This window comes from Bufo bufo, chromosome 2 (genome assembly GCF_905171765.1).
Source record: "Bufo bufo chromosome 2, aBufBuf1.1, whole genome shotgun sequence".
NCBI classification, from domain to species: domain Eukaryota; kingdom Metazoa; phylum Chordata; class Amphibia; order Anura; family Bufonidae; genus Bufo; species Bufo bufo.
The window spans coordinates 306,211,689-306,236,918 of NC_053390.1; the positions used below are offsets into that span (position 1 = coordinate 306,211,689).

Below are 25,230 nucleotides of genomic sequence, written 5' to 3' on the forward strand. Positions count from 1 at the left end.
GCTTGTGAAATGAAAATGCTTATTTCTTTCTAGTCCTTCAAAATGTCATGCAATATATGGGCTCCTTTTGATCCTGTAGCTGCTGTACCCACAACGAAATAGGCGCGCGCCTTATCATTATACTGTATATGCTGATTGATTTAATTAAATTTTAAATTATAATATCCACATAGTTTCATACTGTATCTATTATCCATTTGGTTCCGGATAGTCGAGTGCCCCCTATCCATAATTTTCAAGATCCTGAATATGGCTGATAAGAACTTTAGCTGAACACCATTCCTATAGAGATTCAGCTGAAGATTTTATCAGCTGTATTCAGGATCATAATCCCTGACAAGCAGAGCAGAGAGGAGGCGGCTCTTTACCTTAGTGTTGTGAAGTCACTTGTCCTCCTATGTGATTAGGACAGGTTTTGTGTGTACTAATAGGACTGTGGCCATTTTATTTCTCCTAATGATTTCTCCCCAGACAAAACGAGCCATTATAACTAATGAAATGTATTTCGACATTTATGTATAGTAATATAAGTTTTTTCATTTTCTTAATTCCTGGAGAACACCTTAATCAAAAGATTATAATATGTTTATTACTATTGAAAGATTATTGCCATGTACAGACTGATTTGGTGGAACACATTTGCTCAGTAGATCTGAGAGCTTAGGCTACTTTCACACTAGCGTTATTCTTTTCCGGTATTGAGTTCCGTCACAGGAGCTCAATATCGGAAAAAAACAGATTAGTTTTATCCTAATGCATTCTGAATGGAGAGCATTCTGTTCAGGATGCATCAGTTCAGTCCCTCTTACGTTTTTTGGCCGGAGAAAATACAGCAGCATGCTGCAGTTTTCTCTCCAGCTAGAAATCCTGAGCACTTGCCAGAATGCCGGATCTGGCATTAATTTACATTGAAATGTATTAATGCCGGATCCGGTACTAAGTGTTTCGGGAAACCGGATTCGATTTCCCAATCTGCACTTGTGCAGACCTTTAAAAATGAGAAAAAATAAATATGAGATCCATTTTTCCAGATGACAACCGGAAAGACGGATCCGGTATTGCAATGCATTTGTCAGACGGATCCGTCTCACAAATGCATCAGTTTGCGTCCGGCAGGCAGTTCCGGCGACGGAACTGCCTGACGGAATCCTCTGCTGCAAGTGTGAAAGTACCCTTAGTCGATAGATTCAGAGTTAGGTTTTTTTGTCATTTATCTGTGTCATCATTTCTCCTGGTGACCTATAGGCTTCTTCCCAGGCTCTTAAAGGGCTGTATAGCATGTGCACATAACATCATATGGGTCATTCTAGAGCTCATTCAGTTCTGTGTGCTTAATCAGAGCAAAGGTTTTTATTCTCTGCACATGTTTTGGTAAATGAGCTTGGCATTGGCTTGTGCCATGACATACACATGGCCATTCACATTACATAGCCAACAGCTATTCCTTCTGACAGCTCCCCATACACATGCATGCTTGGATTATCCTTTGACATAAGCATATCTACCTTCTGAATAAAAGGATCGGGTATGTTAAAGTCCAACAGTTTGATCCTTCTTTCCCCTGACTTCTGCTGACATCTCTTGCTGAAATTAGAGAGTATGATCTATGGCCCGCTTAAGACTGTGACCTGCAACCAATGTTTCCCACTGTGACTTCTGACCCTACCAGTGTTGACTCTACATTAACTTGTCCATATGATAGCTTTTTCTCTTCTACTCCACATCAGTCCATAATGGGCGGTAGTCCTGATGGCTGCAACATGTGAGTCTCATGCAATGCATAGTATATCTTCATGTGGGACATATGAGATTCACTGAGCCTCTTCGGGGGAACATAGCAGATTCACTTCAGGTACCAGACTCAAAAGCCTTTCACTTAATTTCCTACAAAGCTTAAAAAACTAATTCTAAGCTATAGTGATGTGCCCCCAATGTAAAGCTGTTTACAATCATTAGGGAAAAAGTATCTGTAGAAGTAGAAGACACATCTGTAGAAGATAGAAGTATCTGTAGTATCCATTGGGTAAAAGGATGGACATGAATGTAAAGCTCAGCCGTAATTACTAGATCCTGAAATTCTGCAGCACTTTGTCTAGACCTGGTTGTCAAGAATGGCCCTTGAACATGGTGATTGAAACAACTAACTAGATGCCCTGGACATGGTTTCTCACTGGGCTTGAGACTGTTCTTTGTTTCTCCATTATTTCTTTTACTTACCTCTGCCTTTTCCATCCTTAGAACAGCCTATTCGTCTTTTTTTTCTTTAATCTGCAGTACTTCTGTTATCACAAATCAGAAGAAAAATATCTTATTTAATCTTCATCTTGAGAGTTAAACTGCAAACTTTATGTCATGGCTCAGGGTGAATTGGAAATATATAAATCTTTCCTTCAGAATGCTTTCGGTGAAGAAGCAAAATGTGATATTATAGCTCTTTTTCATAGCACATTATTACCTTGCCATCTTATGTTTTCAAAAGGAATTCTTGCTTTTCTTTGAAATACTGCATCAAAACGTCACATGTGAAAGCATCCTTGGAGTTTTATTTTTTCCTTATTTCTTTATTAAATAGTTATGTGTTTTACTATTTTAACACAAATAGGGGAAGCATTTCTAATCAAAATCATAATTGTTGTGTACTTTGCACTAAAAAAACTGGCTGCATGCCTTGCACTGCATTTATTAAAGTCTGTCAGCAGTTTGTACCTTGCAAAACTGCTGACAGCGCTAGGTATGGGCTGGGGAGAGCAATACTAATGTACATTTTATGGAGTTTTTATTATCCAAAATAGTGTAAATATGAACTTTTATTCTGCCTGGCATTGATTCTGCAAATGCCCTGGAGATGTTTCATGGTGATGTGCGCTCTGCTGTCCTCCTGGTTGGATTTTACAGCTGTCACTTGGAGAAGACGGGAGCAACTGTGAAGCAACTCAATGCAGAGAGCACTTCACAGTGGAGCTCCACCTTCAGTGCACTTGCAAGAGCCAAATAAAAAATAAAAAAAAGTTCATATTCACGCTACTCCTGATAATATAAGCTCCACAAGAGGTATGTTCATGGCAACACTTTTTTTTTTTACTTTTCAGGGAACAGGTGACTTACCAGGGAAAGAAGGTGACCTGTTGGAAATGGGATTAAAATTGGAAATGACTTAACATACTACAATATGTGTAAAAATTACACCAAAATTTGGACGCAAAATTCAGTCACAAACTAAGCCAACTAATAGAAACCGTATATTCAGCTGCTTATTTTAATACATACTATGGCTTATATAGGGCATATGCATTTGTGCAATGATTTCAGACACATTTGAGGAGATATTAGGGGTTTTTATACTTGGTGGAAGAAAGTTATTACTTCTTTATACAGTAACCCGCCTACCCATTCTGTCCCAGAAGTCCTATTTACAGATGAAAACAGCCCTATTGATGTAACATTTGTCACAATCTGATGAACAGGGACTCGTAACACTTAACAGCACTATTAGCTGACAGGTGTCATGTGATCAGTGGGACCAATAGAGGCTGCCCATTCCACATATCCAGAAAACAGAACCAATTAAAATGAAAGCTTTTGCCTTCTATACTGAGTGCAGCTTAACCGTGTTTTTACAGGGCAGCAGAATAAACCCATTAACGGTCACTGTAAAACACAGCAAGCTCATGTTAAAGGGCACATTTTGCACAAGCAATTTTCTAGATGTTTTTCAAGTTATATATATTGAACACCCTATGGAGGACAACATGTCCCAAAAAATGCAGAACAAAAACTGTGAAAAACACTGCCAGACGATGTGTGTCCATGAAACTTTGTGTCTTAAGGCTCATTTGCACTGCCGAGTTGTTTGGCAGATTATAGGGAATGAACATTCCTATAAACACTCATTCCAGACAATCATCCCCTGTAAAGGTGCTGCAGATCACCTGATGAACGAGCAGAACGGTCGTTCATCGGGTGAAATGATCTTTGGTGCGGACACCACAATCATCATTTCTCGGCAGCAGATCGTGCTGTGTGAACAGTGATCTGCTGCCCAGAAGCAATGAATCTGTATGAGGACGGGTGATTGCAGCAGCCATTGTTCATCTCCATACAGTACTGGTGATTGCTGCATGTAAATGCTGCTGTTTACCATTACAAAGGCATGCTTCCTTTCTGATAATTGTCTGCTCATCAGCACAGTGTAAATGCGGCTTTATACTTATGCAATGCTGTTGAATCAGCACAAACACAACAATGCAGCTGAGATTCATGTTTTTTTTTTTTTTGCTTCAGACTACTGCACTGTACTTGGTGTAAAGACTTCACTGACCAGAATGCAAATCAGCAAGAGTACGCTCTGTTCAAATACAAAACCAAATGGGACATGTGATGTCAGAGGCCAGCATGCAGTTTTAAATGCAGCTATAGATGAGAATGAATTATAAGGCACAGTATACCTCAAGATTGGTACAAGATAAGTAAATCAATGCAAAGTTACTCAGAATAGTCTATATTTAAATTCCATAAATAATATAAGAGTGGGGGGCACAATTACACTTGGTTAGAACGATTAAAAAGATTAAACAGGTCATAAAAGATGATAAAATAAACAATTGTAAAAAGTAAAATAGAACAAGTGATATTGGACACTATATCAATATATATCGGTGGTATTATCTGCTAATACTGCAATATATGCTAATGATGTTGTATATTATGGTAGATAATCCCCTATAATCCCTATAATTTTCTGATATATCCACATGTATTTTATATAGCCAATACCCTATATTGTCCCTCTTAAAATCAGAGATCACTATGGATGGGGTATAGTCCTCCAGTACATCCGTTCACCTGGATGTCGAGAAAGAAATCGCTACTCTTAGTGGTATATCCAGCAAACACTTAAACTGTATGTGTGTCCGATATCAGAGCCAATTGCTCTACCACAATGTAGCTGGCCAGCTAAGAACTGTCCTAGGTTGCTAATATAGCTTGTATGTTTATACAGCTAGACCTGCCAATAACTTTAATACAGTTCCTATGTTTGTGTGTTAAAGACAAAAGTAGAGTTATTTACAGTGACTTCATGTTTGGATGTCATATAACTAGTAATATATATTGTGTTCACAGGAGCAGAAAAGATAATGTGCCTTTAAGATTCATTATATAATGTAAGGTAAGCTCAATGACACAGCAGAAACAACAGAAACAGTTAAACTGTTGTTGGTGGGCAGAAGTCTTGACCAATCACAGCCAGCCTCACACACACAGCAAGAGTTTTGACCAATCACAGCCAGCCTCACATACAGCCTGTGTGGGAAATTCCCCTAACAGGAGCTGCTAGAATCATTACACCAGAGGAGAGAAGCTGAACAGACATTCACTCCACTAAGAGCTGTGTTTTTTGGAAGCAGAGAGGCCAAAATAGGTATTTAAAACAGTTATATAATGTTCCTACTAGGGATCGACCGATATTGATTTTTTAGGGCCGATACCGATAATTTGTGAACTTTCAGGCCGATAGCCGATAATTTATACCGATATTCTGTGAAATTTCATTTTTGAAAAAAAAAAATAAATCCTACACACATCTGCTGAAAATGAATATTTTTATTGTTAATGTGTATTTTTATTTTTTTTGTAAATCTTTCTTTTTTAATTATACTTAATATTTTGGTGTTTATTTTTTTACTAACTTTTAACCCCCTTAGGGAATAGAACCCTTGTCCTATTCACCCTGATAGATCTCTATCAGGGTGAATAGGATCTTACACTGTCCCTGCTGCTCTGTGCTTTGTGCATACAGCAGCATGGAGCTTATCATGGCAGCCAGGGCTTCAGTAGCGTTCTGGCTGCCATGGTAACTGATCGGAGCCCCAGGCTTACACTGCTGGGGCTCCGATCGGAGGAGGAGGGGACCCTGTGGCCACTGCCACCAATGATTAAAACTGGGGGGTCGCACTGCGCCACCAATGTTTTTAATACGGGGGTGGGGGGCGCACTGCGCCACCAATGATTAATACTGGGGGGCCACACTGCGCCACCAATGAACATAAATCTCTCATTTATTGATATACAGGAGGCGGGAGCTGGCTGCAGAATCACATAGCTGGCTCCCGACCTCTATGAGCGGTAGCTGCGATCCGCGGCACCTAAGGGGTTAACTACCACAGATCACAGCTACCGCTCATAGAGGTCGGGAGCCGGCTATGTGATTCTGCAGCCAGCTCCCGCCTCCTGTTCAATTTGAATGAATAAGTCAACATCATTGGTGGCGCAGTGGCCACAGCCCCTCCCCTCCTCTTGTCTTCTCTCCTCTCATTGGCGGCAGCGGCATCACAGGGGGAGGGAGACACTGCTTCCTTCTCCCCTGTGCTGCTGAGGGAACACGGAGAGCGCTGTCAGCAGTGCGATCTGTGTTCCCCATACGTTATCGGAATATCGGCAAAATAGATGCTGATACCGATAACTGTCAAAATCCTGAATATCGGCCGATAATATCGGTAAAACCGATAATTGGTCGATCCCTAGTTCCTACTGTTTATATAGTGATTAGAACTGTATACTGAACTAGTTATATATGTGTTTACTTACAGTTCCACCAATTGCAAACTACAAATTCAATTGCAAACTACAAAGTTCACAGTTGCAACCATCCAAACGAACTACTTAGCCATACAATCATACAATCCAAACAAATTGCATACAAATGTGAACTGCTCATACCAGATCATAAGCAATTGTATACAACAAACTGCAAACCAAGTAAGCAAGTGAACTATTGGTTAACCTCAGATATACCTCTCAGAGATATCATAAAGTGCTTAAATAACTTAAAGTGAGAGTACAGAAACTCAAGAGAGAAATATATCCACCATTTTATGTTGAATGACAAGATTGAACAGTTGAACCACCATCTTATGCATACCGCCATTTTGTGATCTTTTCAACACATGTTATGTACATGGACTATCTGCTGCGGAGGCGGCAGTGTTATATATGAAGAGAAGTTGAACTTAATAAAGAAGTTATTTCAAGCATTTGGTGTGCTCTTTAAACCTACTGTTTCCATAGTACGGCGCTAGAATAATTACAGAGTAACAAACAGTTTGGTTGGACTAAAAAGTTAGAGATATCAAAATTCTTCTAATGCCACAGCGCAAAAGGCACTTCACAGTGCTGCGCCTGCCACACAGAAGCCTGTGAATCGAAAAATAGTAGGACATTGAGTTCAGTACATTACCAATACCCACGCTGTGGAAATCGTGCTGTTGTGTGTCCAGAATAGCGTACTCGCTCGTTGAGCTGCAAGGACCTTCGGGGCGTCCCACGTGTTCCGAAAGTCTCCACGTGGCGTTCCACGTGACCGAGAAAGAGAACGTCGATTGGATCCTAGACTCCAGGAATTAGTGATAGAAAGGCTATGTCCGTTGGTGTTAACCGGCATTAATTTCAAGAGTCCACAAAATGTTGGAGCCTCGTTGGCTCAATAATAACCCTGACTCTTCTATACCAGACGCGTTTCGGGGCTATAACTGCCCCTTCCTCAGTGCCCGAACAGTGACTGCAGCAGGGCTTCCTTTTATATACTGCACGGGAGCAATGTTTGCTGGGACAGTAAGGGATCTTCAATATGTGGATCTTAATTCCTGGTTGGAACAGGATTCCAGGGCGACTATACCACTATATCTATGTATCTTTGTAACGACGCCATAGCACCAGACCCGTAACAAAAACGCATGGATACCGGACTTGCGTTTTTTATATTAAGGATGCGTTTTTTATATTACTATGTGTCCTCCTACACTATGATGTGTTTATGTATATTATAGTATGCCTTCCCATATTATGACGTATTTAGGAGATGATATATCCTTAATTATTGGACAAAAATAAAATTATGCTATTTACAATATATGAGATGATTACTAATGGACACAAGTAATGGGTATCTCTACTATATCAAGTTTAAATCCCTTGGTATAGTCGCCCTGGAATCCTGTTCCAACCAGGAATTAAGATCCACATATTGAAGATCCCTCATTGTACTTTTTACAATTGTTTATTTTATCATCTGTTATGACATTTTTAATCGTTCTAACCATGTGTAATAAATAAAGATAATTTGCTATCTAAGTAATTGCGGTAGTCCATGTATAGCTAGATATATTATACTTATATTCCTATTTATTGACTTTTGTCATGGTATTGGGGGGGCAGAGGGGTGTGCACCTGTCCATTTTTGGTGTCTTGGTCGAGCTGCTACGCTACTACAATTCACTTGTATTTAAATTCCACTTCTTCGCAAGTTGCCCATACACATTAAAGAAATGATTGACTTCACCACAAACATGCATGCTTGGCTGAGTTTGCATGTATATTTCAATTGGAGAGAATGATACTAGCCAATTGCCAGACCTTTCCATCTCTCATCTGACTTGTTGAAATCCTTTCTCATAACATCTACCCGTGGAGTAGAGTCAGGCAGACCCCATACACATTAGGCAGCCAGTTGGTTCCTGCCGAAATTGTGTGGTTGGCTAGGTTTTATCTTGTGCGTGTGGACACCTTTTATGTCAACTGAGTGTATATAAAGATATATAAACCTTTATACTGCACCAAAATATCGCGCTACTGTATAATGCTTCACACTTATAAATCCAGCTGGCAGATTTGTGATACGACCTGTCACTACCTGACTGATGTCCTGCACTCACAAGAAAATAATACAGGCAAATAAGCATCATTTATATGGTAATTTTAGTGTGGACTAAGGACTCATTTTAAAGAATTAACAGACGTCAGAATAAAACTACTGATATTTAAAAAATAAGTGTACATGGGGACATCCTAAAACATTTAATGTGAAAATGGCTTAATGTAGCTTAATGTACCATAATGTGCCTAAACCTCAATCAATTGCCTTGAAACTTTGCACAGCCTAAGATCTCTGCTTCCCAAACCTATCCTGGAAGTTTAATGGATTTTGGTTACCCACAAGGCAAATGAGTGACATTAAGCTTGTTTTTTGGGGAGCTTAAAGGGTTTCTATCACTTGGTATGACATAATTAGCTGTCAGACACTAGCGATCTGCTAGTGTCTGCTCTGGCCAACCATCCTACTATAATCACTTGTGGGGCAGCGGTTTTGCTAAAAAACTAACTTTTATAAATATGCTAATGAGCCTCTAGGTGCTATGTGGGCGTCATTAGCACCTAGAGGCTCCGTCTACCTTCATACACAGCCGCCGCCCAGCGCGTCCCTCCAGCCCGCCCATGTCCTCCTCCGTGTGACGCAGCGGACGAGTTCTCGCGCATGCGCCGTGCGCGGGTGTATTCGGCGCATTTGAGATCTCAGCTCGGAGCGGTCAGACATTCAATGCGCATGCGCCGAATACAGCCGCGCATGCGCATTGAATGTCTGACCGCTCCGAGCTGAGATCTCAAATGCGCCGAATACACCCGCGCACGGCGCATGCGCGAGAACTCGTCCGCTGCGTCACACGGAGGAGGACATGGGCGGGCTGGAGGGACGCGCTGGGCGGCGGCTGTGTATGAAGGTAGACGGAGCCTCTAGGTGCTAATGACGCCCACATAGCACCTAGAGGCTCATTAGCATATTTATAAAAGTTAGTTTTTTAGCAAAACTGCTGCCCCACAAGTGATTATAGTAGGATGGTTGGCCAGAGCAGACACTAGCAGATCGCTAGTGTCTGACAGCTAATTATGTCATACCAAGTGATAGAAACCCTTTAATGTGGCTTAACGTACAAAAAACAACTTACCGTATTTTTTGGCAGTGTGTCTTATGGGGCGAATGCTAACATTTTTACATCGCAGGCTGCGATGTATCAGCGGGGAGGGAGGAGGGGCTGGAGGCAATTCAGATGTAAACTGTAGGCAATTAATATGTTAACTGTAAGCAATCTATATTTAAACTACAAGGTAGCGCAATCCGCATACCTTAGTACTCACTTTTGTGAATAATCTTTTTTATTAAGTTTCACATAGATGTTCATAATATGTACAATATATCAATTAGCACAACTGAAGAACATGCATTATACATATATGCATATTAATTAGAGATGTCATAGATACAAGATACAAGATATTCCTACATGTTATCATTGACAAATAAAGTGCGACTGAAGTGTAATGCTTCCAAGGGGAGACCAGCCGGTCACTCTTTTCTATTGGATGTAGCAGTTTTGGCGAGAGACAAAAAATGGGGAGAGGCGCTCATAGGGTGGTGGGTATCGATGATACGGTTTACAGAAATGGATGGAGTGTGCTCACCTTTTGGTGTTGTGCGTGTGTGCGCACAACGTCCGTAGGGGCAGGTCCACAGAGAAAGGGAGGGGGGGGGTCGGTGCCGCCAGTACCCGTTCGGTCCCTTTGGATGGAGTTGCCAAAACTCCTAGGGACTGTGGAGGAAGTTGTGGGTGGTTTGTGTGCTGGCACACGGTAGGGTACTTCTTTGGCGCACAAAAGACGACCTCAATCGGGGAACGTTTGGTTTAATAGCTGTTTATTGTGCAGTAGACAACGCGTTTCGGAGTTTATAACTCCTTTCTCAAGTCTTAGGGGCGTCGGCAGCAAGAGTGGCCAGAAGGCTGGGAGCCTCTTCTGGTGCGTGCTTGCTGTACAGGGCGCCCTGTACAGCAAGCACGCACCAGAAGAGGCTCCCAGCCTTCTGGCCACTCTTGCTGCCGACGCCCCTAAGACTTGAGAAAGGAGTTATAAACTCCGAAACGCGTTGTCTACTGCACAATAAACAGCTATTAAACCAAACGTTCCCCGATTGAGGTCGTCTTTTGTGCGCCAAAGAAGTACCCTACCGTGTGCCAGCACACAAACCACCCACAACTTCTATTGGATGTGGAAGCAATGTATCCTTAATCATTTTAAATAAAATCAGTGAACAAAAAACAAAAGGGGGAAACAGGGATAAAAAGGTATTTTCACTCAGGCTGGCGAAAAAGCATATTGGGGAGGGGGTACTATGTGTGATAAATATCCTCACGGAGTGTAAAGGTGGTGAGCTACCCACGGGTCACAAGTTCTGTCTCTCTTCCTAGGATCAATAATAGAAGGGGGGAGACGTCTTTCATATCTACATGTAGTATTTACAGCAAGTATAACTTCTTGTATGCTGGGTGGTGTTGCTGATTTCCAATGTCTCGTTATGACCAATTTGGCACTAAGAAGTATATGCCCTAGTAAGTTTGTGTGGGTAGAGTGAAGATTATGAATACCTATAAACAGGAGAGCTAATTCCGGGGAGGGGGAGACCACAGTAGCAGAAAATTTAGATACTAAGCTAAAAATTTGTTGCCAATAGGTATGTAGTTTAGGGCAGGACCATAAAATGTGGTAGAGAGTGCCCGTGTTTCCGCAGTCTCTCCAGCAACAAGCCAACATCCCCGGATGCATTTGGTTCAGCCTATCTGGAGTGAAGTACCACCTCAATAGGGTCTTCACCCCTGCTTCAAAATGTGTGACACATTTGAAGTTGGACGACATAAAACCTATGGCCCGAGACCACTCCTCCTCTGAATAAGCCCGTCCCACATCTGATTCCCATTTTAAAATAGGATTGGATTTTACAAACATTGCCTTGTCGTTAAACAGGTCGTATAGATGCCTAGTGCACTGTTTTTTATGCAATAGAGGGTTTTGGAAGAGCCTAATTATGTCAAAGTTTAGACTCAGTGGTGTTTTTAGACATGTATTGTAAAAATGTCTCACTCTCAAATATTTATAAAAATCTTTATGCGGAATGGGGAAACTGCCTTGAATCCCTTCAAAGGAAAGCAGCTCTCCTCCTTGAACAATCTGATCCAGGGTGAGTATACCCGCTTTACGCCAGGTGGAAAGGTCCAGGCCATCAGAACCATCTTCTAGTGTCTGGGTAGATATTAACTTGCTCGGGAGGGCAGCTATCTCTCCATATGAATGGTGAAATCTGCGCCACACATATCCCGCAAAAGCCACAGTAAGTAGAGTGGGTTTGGGAGGTCTGGGGTTCCATAGAATTTGAATTAGGTAGTCCCTTAAGGAGTTCCCTGCAATGGATTCCAATTTAATCTGAAGCCAAGGTTTATAAGAAGAGTTACTCCACCATTCTCTCAAGAATGAGAGGCCAATTGCACAATGATAATCTTTTATGGAAGGAAGTCCCAGACCTCCCGCTCCCCTCCGCCTAGTCATCAGAGTGATAGCAATTCGCGGGCGCCCAGATCTCCACAGGAATTTATTCAAAAGTGCTTGTGCTCTTGTACAGAAGGATTCTGGGATGGGGATGGGAAGAGCTCGGAAGACATAAATTAGTTTTGGAAGAGTCATCATCTGGAATGATGCTATTCTACCAACCCAAGATATGTTCTTCATAGAAAAACAGTTGAAATCCTGCGCTAGGGTGGACAGGAGGGGTTTGTAATTTTGTTTATATAGGGAAGAGGAGGGACATGTAAGTTTAATGCCTAGATACATAAGTTCTGAGGTCTGCCAACCTAGAGGATAAAGAGCTTTTAATTTCCTAACTTCAGGTAGGGGGATATTAATTGGTAGAACTTGCGTCTTGGCTTCATTTACTTTATAATAGGATAGTGATCCAAAGTAATATATAACTTTTAGTGCGACGCCAAGGGACTCTGTCGGGTTTGATAAGGTGAGGATGATATCGTCCGCGTATAAGGAGATGGTATGGGTAGATGATCCTACCACAAATCCACGAATCTCAGCTGTATGTCTAATATGTTGTGCTAGGGGTTCTAGAGCTAAAATAAAAAGGAGGGGCGATAACGGGCAGCCCTGACGGGATCCATTAGTTATTTGAAAGCTATTGGAGAGCACACCGTTCACAAAGACCTTAGCCGTCGGGGTGGAATATAGGCTAGAAATAGCATTTAGGATGCACCCACTAAACCCCATTACCTCTAATACAGAGAAGGCGAATGACCAGTGCAGGCGGTCAAACGCCTTCTCCGCGTCTAATGCCACAGCCAGTAGGGGATGTTTATATGACTCAGCATAATTGAACAGGTCCATAACTCTACGGATGTTATCTGAGGCTAATCGTCCTTTAATGAAGCCAGTCTGGTCCGCCCTTACCAGCAATGGAAGAATAGGGGAAAGTCTATTGGCCAAAAATTTTGCAAATATTTTGATGTCCGAATTCAGTAAGGAAATCGGTCTGAAATTTTGTGGTACATCATTGGGTTCGCCAGGTTTGGGGATCGTTACAATCAACGCTTGGAGCATTTCCGTTGGGAACGGGTTGCCCAACATACACTGCTTAAACATAGACAAAAGATGGGGTGATAACACAGAGTAAAACTGTTTATAATATTCGTTTGATAAGCCGTCAGGCCCAGGGGATTTTCCCAGAGGTAATGCTGATACCAATCTTTGAATCTCCAATTCAGTAGGGGGAGCATTTAAAGCTTCCAGTTGATCTTTACTGAGTGAGGGTAAGTCTGCTTTCTCTAGAAACTCCGAGACCAGAGAGGAATAATTCTCCGGTAAGGGAGTGGTATCTCTGAGATTATAGAGATTCAAATAAAACAGCCTAAACTGTTCACCAATATCTCTATGGTCCATTAATTTTGCACGGGTTTGAGGGTGGGTTATAAAGGGGATCCTAGATTTAGCTTGCTGAATTTTAAGTTGTCTTGCTAATAATCGCCCAGCTTTATTGCCCTGTGCGTAGTAGGTAGATTTTAGTCTAAGTAGGCTTTTTTCGTAGTCCTGTTGTAAAATTAATCTTAGTTTATCTCTCTCAGTTCTCAGTTCTTTTGAGATATGGGGGGAAGGTTTCTGTTTATTCAACTTTTCTAGTTTGGATATTTTTTCTAATATTATTTTAGCTGTTTTCTCCTTCCCTTTCTTCTCAATGTGGTTCATTTTAATAAGGTGACCACGGATACAGGCCTTGTGGGCTTGCCATATTACAAAAGGGTCAGAGACCGAACCTACATTAAATAGAAAGTATTCCTGCAGTGATTGCACAATTTCTTTCTGACAAGAAGGGAGGGTGAACAGAAACGAGTTGTTTCTCCACACAGGAGCTGTGTTAGTCTGATATTTGTCTTCTAGGGTAATACTGATAGGAGCGTGATCAGAGTTGCTAATAAGGCCAATTGCTGATGGTACTGTATGGAAGAGCGTAGTTTGGTCTACAAGAAAAAGGTCTATACGGGAGTAAGATTCATGGAACGGAGAGAAATATGTGTAGTCTTTCTCTAAACTATGTTGAGCCCGCCAAGGATCTATAAGGCCCTCTGAGTTGATAAAGGACGCCAGATCTCCTGAAGAGCGTCTAGATGCATTCGTAGAGTCTAGGGAAGGGTCAATAACGGAATTAAAATCCCCACATAGGATCAGTTTACCCTGCTTGCAAAAATGCACCAGTTTCATCACTTTGTGGAGGAATGAGACTTGGCGCATGTTGGGGGCGTAAAGGTTAACCAAGGTGTACACAATATTGTTAATTGAGCAGACCAGAATGACAAATCTTCCATGTTTGTCCGCTTGATGGGATATCAGTATAAAGGAGACTGAATTTTTGACTGCAATAAAAACCCCTCTAGCTTTTTTGAGTGATGCGATTGGATAATGGTGGGAAACATACGATGTTTAATCCGATGGGCATCACTGCTTAAAAGATGTGATTCCTGAACACATAGAATATCAGCTTTTAGAGATATCGCTTCCCTCCATACAAATGACCTCTTTTGAGGACAGTTTAGCCCCCTAACATTCAGAGATACTATCTTAACCCCCATAATGCAGTATTATTCCGCTTTATAGCAATAGGGTATTGCCTGAGAGAGCCAGCATAGTGTGAGTGATAACCTATAAGAAAGGTTAGCGGGATGGGATAACATAGCCATTGTAGTGACAATAACAGTAACAAAAACATAGCAACCTGAACAGTTTAACCCAAATAGGGTCAGGTGAGGCAGAAGTTCTTGCAAGTAGTCAGGTTCGCAGATCAAAAAATGGGTTAACACATCTGCAACGCCGGAAAGGAGGAACCTGCACCTGTAATGGAATCACAGTAAAGAGAAAAAACCTCTAATGCAATAAACAATAAGGCCTGCTACGACCCGGGGTCCTTCACAATTAGGTCCGTAGGTTAGAGAGCTTTTCCGCATATGGATGCGGATAGCCGATGGAAGGATGTTAACCTGCGACTAAGAGTTCCTTCATGTTTTCCGGTTTCTTCCTCGGCTTACTTGCTTCCACTCTTGGGGGATTGCAGGGATGGTAGCAGAATTCTTTGTATCCGGATGGGATAGCGGGATTTTCCATTCACGGAGTAAATTCTTGCCCTCTTCCAAGGTGCGGATCACATGCATACTATCATCTTTATGCACTAGCAATTTCAGGGGGAAGCCCCAACGGTACTGAACATTGGAATTACGTAAGGAGACAGTTATAGGCAGGAGATCACGCCTTTGTTTCAGAGTCATTGCCGATAGATCAGCAAAAATTTTCACGGATTGGAAAGGGGAAGGCAAAAAAAATGGACTCTCGCTAGAGTGTCTCTCGGTATATCAGGGCCCAGGTGTTTTGGTTTAGGGACCCTGTGTGCTCTATCAATAATAAGGTCCTGCTCCGTTAGCTTTGGTAATAACTTGCAGAAGAGAGTTTTGATGTAAGCAGTCAGATCTTTAGGGGGAACATCTTCTGGGATGCCTCTAAACTTAATATTATTTCTACAGGAGCGATCCTCAAAGTCCGCCATTTTCCTTTTAATGGCTTCAACCTCCTCCATCATATCATTGTGAGCATCAATCACAGTATTTTGAGACGTGGCGAACTCGCCCATTTTCGATTCTACATGCAGGACTCTATCTTCCATCTCTTGCAATCTTGCAGTTATCGGATGGGTTACTGCGACAATGTCCTGCTGTATAGCAGATTTTAGTGCTAGCAGCATGTGCTTCAAAGTCGCCTCTGTCGGTGGCTTGTCTGAGGTTGGCAGGTTAGAGAGAGGATCTGCCTGGTTGTTATGCAGTAAGGAACTCTCTAATGCAGCCCTATCACTGACCTGAGAATGTTCAGGATCGTCTCCTCTCGAACTCTGCCGCTCATAGCCTGAGGATTGCGGCCGCACTGACTGGTTGTTCCGGGCGCCATGTTGCAGGTCTGCCTCTGGTAGCGGTGGGGATTCCGTTCCCTCAGGAGTAGGGGGAAGAGATGGTAGAGCCGGTTCCGGATATACCGGGGAGCTTGGTGCAGATGGAGGAGACAGCGATCTAACCGATTGTGCCGGAGAATCGCTGTGGACAGCTCAGTAAGTCCCCGCCATCTTTATTTTTCCCCTTCTCGAAGTAAAAGGCCAAATTTGCGTTATTTAGCTTCGTCAGGGACTTCTTTGTCTTCCCCATGTTGTCAGGAAGGGCAATGGGTGGTGGGGTCACCGATTAAAACGAGGTGACTGAGGTTTTACGCTGTTTAAAAGTCGCTCTGGTGCAGGAGCTACTCCTCTATGCGGCCATTGCCTTCAGCAGCCAAGCCACGCCCCCCTTAGTACTCACTTTTGAATGCCCGTACTTGCAGGCAGGCTGGCCGGTCACTCACTTCCTCACGGCGCATGCTCCGCCCACTTTATTAATGAAGCAGACGGAGCAGGCGCCGTGAGGAAGTGTGTGACCGGCCAGCCTGCCTGCAAGTACGGGCGTTCAATAGTGAGTACTAAGGTACGCGGATTGCGCTACCTTTTAGTTTAAATATGTATTGCCTACAGTTAACATATCAATTGCCTACAGTTTACATCTGAATGCTGGCGTGTGCGGGGCCCGATGTATTAGAGTAAAGTGACTGCATCGGGCCCCGCAGTGATTTTAACACCAGTTGCCGGCCCCCACTTGTATTAGGGTCACTATTTACTGTCCACAGGGACACTGTTATGGGGAATATCTGTGGATGACACATATATAGCATAAGATTCTATATATGTGTCATCCACAGATGCCTTATAACAGTGCCATCCACAGATCCCCCATAACAGTGCCATCCACTGATCCCCTATAACAGTACCATCCACAGATTCCCCTCATAACAATGCCATCCACAGATTCCCCCCATAACAGTGCCATCCACAGATCCCCCCCATAACAGTGCCATCCACAGATCCCCCATAACAGTGTGTCATCCACAGATCCAAACAGTGCGTCACCCACAGATCCCCCATAATAGTGTCATCCACAGACCACCATTAGTTCAAAACCCACCAAAAGCACACCTTTTGGTTAAAAATATTATTTTTCTTATTTTCCTCCTCATAAACCAACTTATTGGCAGGTGCGTCTTATAGGGCAAAAAATATGGTAGATGTTAACCGATTTCCCCCAAACTTCCTATACTACAAGACTCTCTCTATGGCAACATATTCTAAAGATTTTGGGTCATTTGAGAAAACATACCAAAAGTTATTCACATTAAACTATTTTATTCCCATTCTAAAACATTTAATGTGAAGAGCTTAATGTAAAAAGAGCTTAATGTACCATAATGTACATAATCCTCAATGAATTGCCTTCAAAATTGGCACAACCTAAGTTCTCTTATTGAGTGACGTTAGGCTCGCATAGCCCCTACTACATTTTGTGCAGCGGCTATTAGAAATGTAAAGGATTATTCACAAAGCTATCCGCAGGATCAGCCATAGCTCCGGCTCAGGTCTTAGTCTATCTTGAATGTGGTGACGCATTGGGGATCCCAGCATCCATCTCCTTGTGAGGAGGAGTAGGCTACCTCCAGGTACACTTAATTTATCAACTGAATTAATATGCTCCCATTTGGAGACTCATATGAATAGAGCTAGGACCACACTTTACAGAGGTGCCTTGACGGTGGCAGTGTAGCTTCTACATATTTTTGTCCAAGAGTTTGTGCAACTAAAACCTCAGCTTTTAATGTATACTGTTAAACAGGGTAATTTGTTTTGTTGCAGGTCAGCTGGCAGATGTGCTGGGGATTTTTTGTGTTTTCTATTGTTGTAAGCCTTCGCATGTGCACCCTGCTACCAAGGCTGGTTATAAATGTATGCGGTTACCATCTTTTTCCAGGTCTTAGTTCAGTCTCTCTCCAGGTTTGGTCTGAGGGTGGGAATGCTCAAGTGTAGGAAAAGTTTGACTGAAGCCTACAGGAGGCCTCACATGCTGATTCAGGAGGAGGACCAGAGAATCTGGATGTCTACCGAAGGTACATGGTACTGAAATGGACCTCTGGAGCAAATCTGGTGTTTCTCCTTCTGAAGATCTCATGCCTATCACTATTCAGCTGTTGCTCTAATACCCAGTGTCAGCCTGTGCTCCTATACATCTGAGTTGTTTTTTGTACGTTAAGCCATATTAAGCTCCCCCAAAAACAAGCTTAATGTCACTCATTTGCCTTGTGGGTAACCAAAATCCATGAAACTTCCACGATAGGTTTGGGAATCTGAGATCTTAGGTTGTGCAAAGTTTTAAGGCAATTGATTGAGGTTTAGGCACATTATGGTACATTAAGCTATTTTTACATTAAGCTAAATGTTTTCAAAAAGGAATAAAATCGTTTAATGTGAACAACTTTTGGTATGTTTAATCAAATGACCCCAAATCTTCAGAATAGGTTGGCATAAAGAGAGTCTAGTAGGATGGGAAGTTCTTGGGGAAATTGCTTAACATCTGAGTTGTTTTTTGTACGTTAAGCCACATTAAGCTCCCCAAAAAACAAGCTTCATGAAACTTCCAGGATAGGTTTGGGAAGCTGGGAACTTAGGTTGTGCAAAGTTTCAAGGCAATTGATTGAGGTTTAGGTACATTAAGCTCTTTTTACATTAAGCTGTTCACATTAAATGTTTTAGGATTGGAATAAAATAGTTTAATGTGAATAATTTTTGGTATGTTTTCTTAAATGACCCCAAATCTTCAGATTATGTTGGCATAGAGAGAGTCTAGTAGGATGGGAAGTTTTGGGAAATTGGTTAACTTCTGAGTTGTTTTTTGTACGTTAAACCACATTAAGCTCCCCAAAAAACAAGCTTAATGTCACTTATTTGCCTTGTGGGTAGCCAAAATCCATGAAACTTCCAGGATAGGTTTGCGAAGCTGGGAACTTAGGTTGTGCAAAGTTTTAAGGCAATTGATTGAGGTTTAGGCACATTATGGTACATTAAGCTACATTAAGCCATTTTCACATTAAATGTTTTAGGATGTCCCGTGTACATGTAAAGTATACCTTGCTGTATAAAAACAGAATCAGTGAAGATATAATATCCATATGGGGGGAATGTATCACTGTTCTACGCCAGTTTTCTGGTGTACAAAAGTCACAAACTTGCAAGTTCTGTTTTGCTCTAAAATTTGCTAATTTTTCGACACCCTCACCAGTTTTTCAAATATTTGGGCAAGAGGGGGAGGGCTACGAGCTGACCTCTGTGGCCCCAAACATTTATCAATATGTGCAGTGCGCAGTTTATACCTTAAACCTACGCTAGCTCCTTGTGTAGATTTCAGTTTCTGGTGCACGGTCCTGCCAGGGATGTGCCAAGATTTTTAAGACATGCCTCTTAATAATTTTGGTGTATCATACACTTGCGAGTATTCTTATTAAGACTGTCTTAAAGCTCTGCATTTTAGTTAATGTCAAAGCCCAAATACTTATTTTAAGGCAAGGTTCACGTTAATTATGTTCTGTTGGACTGTTTAATTTGGTCTACTGAACATATGGTCCTCGTGTATACAACTATATACCTATACATATCTGACCTCTCTTTCTTTTGTTACATTTGACTCCTCTTTTAAGCATGCTGTTATAACCCCATTACTGAATAAACTTGAATCTCTTGACTCGTCCTGCACTGCTATTGACCTGTCTCTAATCTCCCCTTCATCTCAAACTGCTGGAACACCTTGTCTATTCTCATCCGCTATCTCTCTGCCATCTCTCTTCCTGACCCCTTACAATGTGGTTTCTGCGTGCTACGCTCTACAAAAAAAACTTGCCTTACCAATGTGTTTAATGATCTCCTGACGGCTAAATGTAATGTTAACCACTCTGTACTGATTCTTCTGGATCTCTTTGGGGCATTTAACACTAGATCATCAATTCCTCCTCAGCATGCTTTAATTGATTGGCTTTAAGGACACTACTCTGTCTTGGTTTTTGCCAGCTGTACCTCTTTGCCTTTTCCCCTTGCTGTTGAGATTCCTCATGGTCCAGTCCTAGGAACTCTCCTGTCTCTACAAATATGTCAAACATTGATTGTCTGCTGTCTAAGATCATGTCCTATATCTTCTTTTGTTTCCATCATCTACCAACCTACCTAAACATAAAGTTTCCACTTCAGTTCCGTGAGGGGTGGGGGGGTTTTGCTCCGTTCTTGAATACTCTGGATTCATATACAATACATCCAGTGCATTCTTTTAGGGCACATAGAAGCCAAACGGCACAACATTTGTAATGCTGTTTTGGCTACTAGTAGTAAGGATCTGTAGCTGTAAGTATGTTTCCTTACATAGGACAGTATATTAAGCTGACACATACACTTTAAAGGGAACCTGTCACCAGGATTTTGTGCATAGAGCTGGGGACATGGGCTGCTAGATGGCCGCTAGCACATCTGCAATACCCAGTCCCCATAGCTCTCTGCGCTTTTATTATGTTAAAAAACCGTTTTGATCAATATGCAAATGAACCTGATATGTGTCCTGTATCCGGAGATGAGTACAGCGGAAAGGAGCCCAGCACCGCCCCGCGTCCTCCGAATCTCATCCTTGCTGGCTGACGTCACAGAGCTGGAGCGCCGAAATCTCGCGATGCGCAAGCTAGCGCATGCGCAGTGTCGGCATCATGTTCATTCCCTGTGCTGGCATCAGCACAGGGAACGAACTACGCATGTGCTAGCTCGCGCATCGCGAGATTTCGGCGCTCCAGCTCTGTGACGTCAGCCAGCAAGGAGGAGATTCGGAGGACGCGGGGCGGTGCTGGGCTCCTTTCCGCTGGACTCATCTCCGGATACAGGACACATATCAGATTCATTTGCATATTGATCAAAACGGTATTGCAGATGTGCTAGTGGCCATCTAACAGCCCATGTCCCCAGCTCTATGCACAAAATCCTGGTGACAGGTTTCGCATACCTTTAATAAAAAAACACTTTTTATAGGCAGGCCTCTCACATTCTCTGATCTGACACCTTACCATTCCCCCACCCTCTACATTATTTCTTAGAATCTGATCCCTTCATTCAACATATCTACCATATGACTGGCTCATGTAGCCTTATACACTCACCTAAAGAATTATTAGGAACACCATACTAATACGGTGTTGGACCCCTTTTGCCTTCAGAAATGCCTTAATTCTACGTGGCATTGATTCAACAAGGTGCTGATAGCATTCTTTAGAAATGTTGGCCCATACTGATAGGATAGCATCTTGCAGTTGATGGAGATTTGAGGGATGCACATCCAGGGCACGAAGCTCCCGTTCCACCACATCCCAAAGATGCTCTATTGGGTTGAGATCTGGTGACTGTGGGGGCCATTTTAGTACAGTGAACTCATTGTCATGTTCAAGAAACCAATTTGAAATGATTCAAGCTTTGTGACATGGTGCATTATCCTGCTGGAAGTAGCCATCAGAGGATGGATACATGTTCTCATTCTGTTTACGCCAAATTCGGACTCTACCATTTGAATGTCTCAACAGAAATCGAGACTCATCAGACCAGGCAACATTTTTCCAGTCTTCAACAGTCTGATTTTGGTGAGCTCGTGCAAATTGTAGCCTCTTTTTCCTATTTGTAGTAGAGATGAGTGGTACCCGGTGGGGTCTTCTGCTGTTGTAGCCCATCCGCCTCAAGGTTGTGCGTGTTGTGGCTTCACAAATGCTTTGCTGCATACCTCGGTTGTAACGAGTGGTTATTTCAGTCAACGTTGCTCTTCTATCAGCTTGAATCAGTCGGCCCATTCTCCTCTGACCTCTAGCATCCACAAGGCATTTTTGCCCACAGGACTGCCGCATACTGGATGTTTTTCCCTTTTCACACAATTCTTTGTAAACCCTAGAAATGGTTGTGCGTGAAAATCCCAGTAACTGAGCAGATTGTGAAATACTCAGACCGGCCCGTCTGGCACCAACAACCATGCCATGCTCAAAATTGCTTAAATCACCTTTCTTTCCCATTCTGACATTCAGTATGGAGTTCAGGAGATTGTCTTGACCAGGACCACCCCCTAAATGCATTGAAGCAACTGCCATGTGATTGGTTGACTAGATAATTGCATTAATGAGAAATAGAGCAGGTGTTCCTAATAATTCTTTATGTGAGTGTATATACTACCCTGTTTTATAATAGATGGCTGGAGAATTGCTAAAAAAAACAACTCTTTTTTGTCATTTTTATTTCCTCATAGAGTATAAGCTCTTGCAAGCCGGACCCTAACACCTCTTGTTTGAATTAATTAGTTTTTTTACTCTGTACGATCTCATTTTGTCTGTACGTGTACCGCCTGAATCGTAAAATGCCATGGAATATGTTGGTGCTGTATGAATAAAGATAATTATTATTATAATACAATGTCAGAAATTTGCCTTTGACTACTATAAAATGTGTATTCAACACTGCTGTGAGTACTTTTTAGCTGAATATGTCATGTCTATGAACAGCTTTGCTACCCTACAAATATTTCTGAACAGTAAGAAGGGTTTATAACAGCCAAGAAAGATATTTACATAGTGCCAAATTTCATGCCTTTCTTTCAGCTATATCTGAATATTGCATGTTAGGCTTTTTTATTACCCATTTAACATATAATGGTTTTTGTCCACAACCAGGTGCACAGATCATTCATACAACTTCCATAAGTGATTGTGTGGGCCACTTACAGCATAAAACTGTTGTGTGCCCTATGAGGCGTTAGTAAATGACTAATGACAAGAGAAGTGTTCAGATGGAGCCTCTAGGTCTGAATAAAGTCTATTAATACATTTTTATCACTTTATATAATGCATCCTATGACTTTACAGCTGCACACAGACGCGGATCGTGGGGAAGGACGAGCCAAGTACCTCCTGACCGGAGAAGGCGCCGGTTCTGTGTTTGTCATTGATGAAAAAACTGGCAATATCCATGTTACCAAGTCCCTCGATCGTGAGGAGAAGGAGGAGTACGTGCTGTTGGCGCAGGCTGTGGACAAGCTTACCCTTCGACCACTTGAACCCCCTTCCCAGTTCATCATCAAGGTGCAGGACATTAATGACAACCCCCCTGTTTTCCTGCACCCGCCATACAGGGCCTCTGTGCCAGAGATGTCCAACGTAGGTGAGGGGGGAACTGAGGTATTTGTGTTTAAACCTACGCTAGCACTGAGGTGCAAGGATGCATTTTTTAGTACTATCAAAAGTGACAGTGATAAATGCGTAGCTATCCCATTGTGCTGACAGTTTGCAGAAGATAAGTTGGAATTAATGGATGAAGAACTGAGAGCCATTTTGGGAAATAAAAGTCAGTGAACGTAATAACTCCTAAATGTTAGAGGACAGGGATTCTGTCCATTCTCAATGCCACAATTATCACTAATATTTGCTAAATTACATTTTAGGCATAATAATATTAGCTAAATTACATTTTAGGCATACACGGTACATGCCATGCATGTTTTATCAAATATATATATGTTATATACTCAACGTATGAAGAAACACATTGAACTGTGATTTCCCATTGTGCTTTTTCATTGCTTTTTACAGGATACAGAATAATAGTTTAGGCAGTGTCCATCAACAGCCTCAGCCCCTAGAAGTTTGCTACAATCAATCTCCTGGAGGGCAGTGCAGTCCCATCCTATTTTGAGGGAAAATGGCCTCTAATCTCCAGTACCGTAGAGCAGTGGTCCCCAACCTTTTTTGCACCAAGGACCAGTTTCTTGCAAGACAATTTTCCCAGGGACCGGGTGGGCGAAAGGGGCGTGGGTTCTGGGGTGGGGCTTAGGGATGGGCTCATGTTGTTTTTTTTCTGATACGGCGCTCACCACATAGGAAATTATTTTGATATTTTAATAGTTTGGACTTTTCAGACGTGGCGATATGTAATATGTTTATTTATTTATTGTTTATATATTTTATATGTAAAATTGGGAAAGGGGGTGATTTATACTTAATATTTTGGTGTTTTTTTTTTACTTTTTATTTAATAACTATTTCCCCCCTTAGGGGCTAGAACCTGGGATCTTTTGATCCCTTGTCCTATTCACCCTAATAGAGCTCTATTAGGGTGAATAGGATTTCACACTCTCCCTGCTGCCCTGTGCATAGTACACACAGCAGCAGGGAGATTACCATGGCAGCCATGGCTTCAGCTGTGTCCTGGCTGCCATGGTAACCGATCGGAGCCCCAGGATTACACTGCTGGGGCTCCGATCAGAAGCTGCAACTGCACCACCAATGAGGAGGAGGGGAGGGGACACTGTGGTCACTGCCACCAATGATTTTAATACTGGGGGGGTGGGGGGGGGGTGCACTGTGCCACCAATGATAATTAACCTTTAATACAGATACAGGAGGCGGGTGCGGCAGAATCACATAGCCGGCACTCCGATGAGCGGAGTTGACCCCTCAGGTGCCGCACCCGCCTCCTGTATCTGTAAGAGGACCTTTCATAGGTCCATACTTTATTAACTAAGTAGCAGGACATGTAGAGCAGCGCCCAGGAATCTTCCTGCACTTACTATTATTTCTGGGCCGCCGCTCCATTGCGCCACTGTGGCCCCCGTTACATTCTCCCGCGCTGTATGCAGCTAAGTCACAGCATCGGAACACCAGGGAGGAGACATCAGCTTCTCTCCCTGGGCGTTCCTTCGGCCCTGGCTGTAGCACTGTCGTCACAGCCAGGGAGAAGGTGAGTGACGCTCTGCGCATTGATTGGACAATGCTACAGCCAGGGAGAAGGAACGCCCAGGGAGAGAAGCTGATCTCTCCTCCCTGGTGTTCCGATAGTAGTAATTAGCATACAGCGCGGGAGAATGTAACTGGGGCCACAGCGGGCGAATGGAGCGGCGCCCAGGAATAATAGCAAGTGCACAGAGATCCCTGGGCGCCGATCTACATGTCCTGCTACTTAGTTAATAAAGTCCGGAAAAGTCCTCTGGTTAATTATCATTGGTGGCACAGTGGCCACAGTCCCTCCCTTCCTCCGCCCACTCTCTTCTCATTGGTGGCAGTGGCTGGCCGGCATCA

General features: G+C 42.6%; 1 protein-coding gene across 5 annotated transcripts in view; it reads left to right on the forward strand.

Moving 5' to 3' along the window:
* Nucleotides 1–25,230, forward strand: part of CDH24 (cadherin 24) — a 157,789-nt gene that overhangs the window by 96,766 nt on the left and 35,793 nt on the right. For all 5 annotated transcript variants that reach the window (XR_005776218.1, XM_040416868.1, XM_040416866.1 and 2 more), the window contains exon 3: nucleotides 23,023–23,317. Coding sequence is in view for 4 of the 5 variants with exons in the window: in XM_040416868.1 (XP_040272802.1) it covers nucleotides 23,023–23,317 (295 nt within the window). In the remaining variant the exon portion in view is untranslated. The remainder of the gene's footprint in view (nucleotides 1–23,022; nucleotides 23,318–25,230) is intronic.